At 42.0% G+C, this 6,000-nt stretch overlaps 1 protein-coding gene across 9 annotated transcripts in view; it reads left to right on the forward strand.

Moving 5' to 3' along the window:
• The window catches only part of SETD4 (SET domain containing 4), a 75,405-nt gene that overhangs the window by 50,271 nt on the left and 19,134 nt on the right, over positions 1 to 6,000 (forward strand). For 4 of the 9 annotated variants that reach the window (XM_034655714.1, XM_034655723.1, XM_034655767.1 and 1 more), the window contains 2 exons: positions 2,408 to 2,598; positions 5,818 to 5,968. The exons of 4 other annotated variants lie outside the window; for them this stretch is intronic. In XM_034655714.1, coding sequence (XP_034511605.1) covers positions 2,408 to 2,456 — 49 coding nt within the window. In that variant the 3' untranslated portion in view covers positions 2,457 to 2,598; positions 5,818 to 5,968. Of the gene's footprint in view, positions 1 to 2,407; positions 2,599 to 5,817; positions 5,969 to 6,000 lie in introns of those variants that run through there. One more of the 9 variants, XM_019797292.2, reaches the window with a different exon arrangement.

Below are 6,000 nucleotides of genomic sequence, written 5' to 3' on the forward strand. Positions count from 1 at the left end.
GAAGTGTAGTCATTTCTTGAAACCTTCTCACTCAGTAAAAATTGTTGAGGCAAATCTAGTTTGCTTGGTAGCTCTACTTCTGTTCTCAGCTTGGGCATCAGTCATAGTTGTTGGGTATAGCACTAGGATCGTGTCTGACTCCATGTTATTAAACTGATAACGAAGTGATTTCTTAAAGATAAATGATCAAAACTACTGACCTTTTGTTAACCCTACTTAAGAAGTTCTTGGGATTATTTCTCAATGTTACAAGTTGATACGGAACAATTTTCTTTTCTCTCTTTGGCTTTGATGGGATCACAGATAGTTGTGTGCATTACTAGCTTGCTAGAAGTACCTTTTCTCTTGTTTTTGGATTGACAATGAAAATGCGAATTAGATGGAGGGTTTTTCTTTTTCTTTTCTTTTCTTTTTTTTTTTTTTTTAGCAAATTTAAAAAATGTCCAGTCATTTGTACAAATGGTTTAAAAGCCTTGAGATTTTAGGAACGTGTATTTGCAATTATTCTCCTTTAATAATTAATCACTAATATGTTTTAATCACTGAGAACATTGTTTTGATCATTAAGAATTTACAATGTAAAGATTATTTCAAGGTCAAATTTCAAATGTTAATCATTGTAACCTAATGCATGTAAATCTCTACTGAATTCGGTTTAAAAATAAAAAGTAAATCATTAATTCGAGCTAGCATACTTACTGGAAGTTGTCTTTTATTATTCTCTGCTGTGGGTCAGGGTCATTCTTTAATCAAACCTCAGTTTGATCCCGAGTCGTGGGAAGAAAAATCAGTCTTCTCCTGTCTGTCTTTCCCTAAAAATACAGCTCTCACAGGGAACCTCTTCCAACTTCCCCTTTCTCTTAACTGTTCTCATCTCATCTGTAATTATTGCTGCTGCATTTTTAAAAATTTTTTTAAAATATTTTTTTAAATTTTAGTTTTGAGGGCAGATTGTGTCACCAGGCACAAGACACTAAGAAGTCATGTGGCTTTGCTTGCTGGTAGGATATTTTTGCTTGATGCATCGATATGAAAGCTTTGTATGGTATCTTCCTTTTGCTTGAAAGGGCATCCTGATTACTGAGGCCTTCTGCTTAACTGTCTTCTGACCAGGGGCTGTGTGGGATATGGGTTACAGCATGGGTTCTAGCCGGAGCCTCACTGGGTTTGGATCCTGATACACCACTCACTAGTTCTGGACCCATGGAAAGTTTTTATCGTCCAGCCTTTGCCTCTTCCTCTTCATCTGTAAATGGGGACGAGCAGAGTACTGATTTCCAGCGGCTGTTTTGAGGATGAAATGTACCTCAGCACACAACCAAAGCTGGCTATTGTGTAGGGACATCGATTTAATTCATACTACAGAGAAAATGTAATGCCTTCATTGTGGCCGCATGATCCAATTTCCCCCTGAGCCCACCCCACAGGTTACTGGGCAAAATCTGGCTTTTAGTCCTGTCCAGTTTAAATTTTGTCTCATCCAATTTAATCTAAAAGCCTCCATTGAATTTAAATAGCTTCAGCAATTGCCTGAAGAGAAACATGGTCCAGTAGCCTCCCTTGTTTCTTTCCCTAAAATGGCATTGGGTGGGAGGAGGGGGTTTGTGTTTATAGTTCTACCCTCCCCGTGCTGGTTCTTCTGTCTGTAACTGGTGAACTTGCAGCCTGTCCCAGGCACTGCCTCTGGGGCACATCTGCTATCTCTGCCTTACTGGCTTTTGCTACCTGCAGACCTCTGAGCCTGATTCTCTACCTGGCCCCAGGCCAGGAATCCATGTGGCCCAAGATAGCTGATCTTCAAGGCGTCCTCTAGAATGACCATGCTTTTCGGGGCTGCCAAATTTTGCAGGATGTGTCCGATCCCTGCATTGGAATGCGGGACAGCCTATAAACTGGTTCCTTTATACCCGCCATATGTAGTGTGGTCAGAACTCTGTCCTGGATATCCTCACTTGAAAAGTAGTCCACCTGTTGGCTTGTCATTATGGACTTCATGTTTCTGTCTTCTCTCAACCCCCCATTCATATGTTGAAACCTTAACCCCCCCAGTGTGATGGTTTTGGGGCCTTTGAGCAGTGATTAGGCTTAGACGAGGTCACGAGAGGATAGCCCCCATAATGGGGTTAGTGCTCTTATAAGAAGAGGAAGAGCCCGGAGCTCCTGGTCTCCCTCTGCCAGGTGAGGACACACATCAAGAAGAGGGATGTCTACACAGCAGGAAGTGAGCTCTGACCAGAACCTGACCATGCTGGCACCCTGATCTCAGACCTCCCAGCCTCCTGAACTATAAAAGAGAAACATTTGTTGTCTAAGCCAACCAATCTATGGTATTTTTTTGTGGCAGCCATAGTGGAGGAAGGCACTTGTCTTATTCTCCTGCCTCTGGGCTCTTTTCTCCTCACCACAGTTCACCCAGGGCCAAAATGGAGCAGATTCTGTCCAGGCCTCCGGTATAAAGACCCCATGGCTTAGTCCTCCAAGCCTGGCTGTTGATATGCTACTGGGGGGATAAGCAAAGCTGGATGCCTTTTCTCAGGACAACAGCCCAGCCTGAAGAGCCATCTCCTGCTGCAAAATCATCACTTTGAATGCTTGAAGGTGAACATTACGTTGATCTATCTCTTTGCATGTCTTCTATATCCTCATTCTCTATCTAGACAGAGGGATATCTCAAAGGTCAGAGCAATGAGAAAGGCAAAAGAGAAAAAAAAAGCACATTAATGCTCTCCAAACTGCTACCCTTGTAACACTGATGTTGGACTGAAGTTTCTTGCAGGCTGAGACTGGGTCTGCATGCTGCCAGTGCCTGCATAGGACCAAGCACAGTTTTTGGTCAAAACCCAATAAGTATTTGTTGAATGAATGATGATAACGATGAATATCTTTAGAGTTCCCTATGAACAAATGTGGATGGACTTCTCAAACAGCTTGTCAACAATTAACAACAGATGTCTCATAGACATTTTACCATGAAGAAATAATGGATCCCTTGTTAACTGTGAAGAAAGTAACTCTTTGAAGCTGAGAGAAAAGGAATTTTTCCCTTTTCTCCATGAAGAGCAGAGTTATAGGAATGATAAACCCTTGTCAAAGCAAAAATTGCAGTGGACAAAGTTAAACAGTCAAAGGTGACCTTATTCAAGACTGTTACAATGAGGGGGAGAGACTAGAATGGAGTTTGAACTCAAATCTACTGAAACAAAGGGCAGGAGGACCTCTATGGGCTGGAATGAGCTAGTGGAGGACGTTAGAGGGAGGTTGATTGATGTGATGTGTAGAGCACGTTGGGTTATTTCCTGAGTTCCCAAATGTTTTCTCTGCGATTAGGCCATCAAATGAGGCTCCTGCCTTCCCACAGAGACTGGGAGGTAAGGGTGCTCGCTCCCTTGATGATTACATTTTAAAGCAATGGCTCCTGGGTCCTTGAGAAAGACATCCCTGAGCTGTAAAACCGGCAAGAAGCTTTAAAAGAAATTATACATATCTCGAAGTGGCAGAGAAAGAATATACAATTACAAGTTTTCTAGACAAAATGCTCTAAGGAAAGGGAGGTCAGGGCCTAGGGTCGGAAATGAAACTCTCTAAAGTTTAGTCAAGCTGAGGGAAGCATTAAGGCTCTTGGGCACTCTGAACCAAGTGAACAGATGGTTTCCCCTTGGGAATTTAATATGAATGTAATGTTTTATGTTGTTCACTCTAAATATTCCTTCCAGAAGTAAAATACGATTTACTGTAGAATAGCAACAGGACAATGGAGCTACCGTTCCTATGTTATTTTTGGGTTCATAATTTGGGAACAGTAATCAGAGAATAAATTAGACAGACTAGGTCCTGTCTGTGGAGGTTCTTCGGAGCCTGAGTGCTACTGACAAAAACTTGGCCACGGTTCTTCCCACTTTAGAGTAAGTGTTAGCAGTGAGTGTTTTCCCAATTCTGATGCCATTACCAGCCATATATGTATTGAATCAGACACTTGAAGATAAAATATGTCATACATACAGATTTCTTTACTACAAAGAAAAGTCTGTTCTATGGGCTACTTGTTCTTGTGTATCCCCCACAGTTCTATTCTCCCCCTACCATCCCGCTCTGCTAATAATTATTAGTAGGTCTTCATCGCCATAACTCTCCAGCATTAGCAAAGTTAAATAGGAAAACGTTCATAAGTTCAGACACACTGGATACAGATTCAAGCATCTAAAGTAGCATGGATTTGGGGCTTCAAAGAAAAGAACCCAATGCTGGAAACAAGGATAAAATGATAGGGAACGTAAAGATAAATGGGAAATTTAAACTAACAGTATTGGTTAGGCCAAGAAGGCACCAGCACATTTTCACTTAGATGATGTCAGGTGTGGGACAGCTGATAGAAATGTCATGAGCTGCCAGAAAGGTTGGGTACTCCTGAGGTTTGGAAATATCTATCTGTAGGTCTTGGTTATATCTCCTCGAAGATGCCATTTAATGTAAGCTAGGGCTGTTTCTAGGACCTTATCCCTCCTTTAAACGATCCCGTGTTATAAACTGCTCCTTGGCCTCGCTGTGCTGTGTGCACAATGAATGCATACTCTGTCAACGCTCAGGGAATTGTAGAGCCATGCATCTTGATGAAGAAGAAGACATACCCGGGGCCAGTCGTAAATTAGTGCCAGAAGCTCAACTTGCCCATTGGCTAGTCAGCATTTGATGATGTGCATAGATTTTATACATTTCGGATTAAGTGCCTTCTGGGTTGTGCTCACTGTTTATTGAAATAGTAATGGCTGATAAGTTTAACAGTAGCAGTTTTTTGGATCCAAAGGTTATGGAGTGAAAAGCCCTCCTCTTACTTATTAAGTGCTATATCCACAATATTTTTCCCCCATCAGAAGCTAGATACAGATATTTTCCAAGATATATTTTTTGACATACTTCATCATTTGGATCTGAAATAAATGCCGAAGTGTTTCTGGTTGAGTAGAAGCTCCTTTTAATTATATTAAAAGGTAGAGATTAGCAGCAGGACCAATCCCTTCCCATAAATACAGTGCTTTTATTCTATAGATAGTTGATTTATTTTAGGAGGATTGTTTAACTCATGGCATTTGTACACTGATGGTGTTATGGGTCAAGTTAGAGTAATAGCTTAAATTTCTCCACCATTCTATAGAGTTTTTATATTTGGTTCTATTAATGTGTCTGGTATATACTCTGTTAAGGCCTGCATTGTGTTCCTCCAAATTCATATTTTAAAGCTCTAACCTTCAGTGTGACTGTATTTGGAGACAGGCCCTTTGAGGAGATAATTAGGGTTAAATGAGAGTGATAGTTAATTTTATGTCAACTTTACTGGGCTAAAGGATGCCCGATAGTTGGTAAAACATTATTTCTGTGTTTGAGAGTATTTCTGGAAGAGATTAGCATTTGAATTGGTGAGCTGTCTAAAGCAGGTGGCCGTCTCCAGTGTGGGTGATCATCATCCAATTCATCGAGGGCCCAGATAGAGCAACAGGGCAGACGAGGGGGAAATTACCCTCTGCTGGAGCTGAGACATCCATCTCCAGCTCTCAGACATCGACAGTCCTGGTTCTCGGGCTTTTGGACTCAGTTTGGAACGTAGATCATCAGCCCCTGCTTCTCAGGCCTTTGGGCTCGAACTGTATTAAACTGCTAGCTTTCCTGGTTGTCCAGCTTGCAGACAGCAAACTCTGGGACTTCCTGGCCTCCACAACCACATGAACCAATTCCTATAATAAGTCTCCTTCTCTGGAGACCTCTAACTAATACAATGAAGTCCCGAGGCTGGGCCCTACTTCAAGAGTACTCCTCTCCTTATAGGAACAGGTAAAGACACCAGGGATATGTGCAGGCAGATGAAAGGCCATGTGAGGACACAGTGAAAGGATCTACATGCAAGCCAAGGCGAGCGCTCCCAGGAGAAACCAAACCCTGCTCACACCTTGATCTTGGACTTCCAGCCTCCAGAACAGTGAGAGATAAACGTCTGCTGTTGATCCCCCC

Source organism: Ailuropoda melanoleuca, chromosome 1, assembly GCF_002007445.2.
Source record: "Ailuropoda melanoleuca isolate Jingjing chromosome 1, ASM200744v2, whole genome shotgun sequence".
Taxonomy (NCBI): Eukaryota; Metazoa; Chordata; class Mammalia; order Carnivora; family Ursidae; genus Ailuropoda; species Ailuropoda melanoleuca.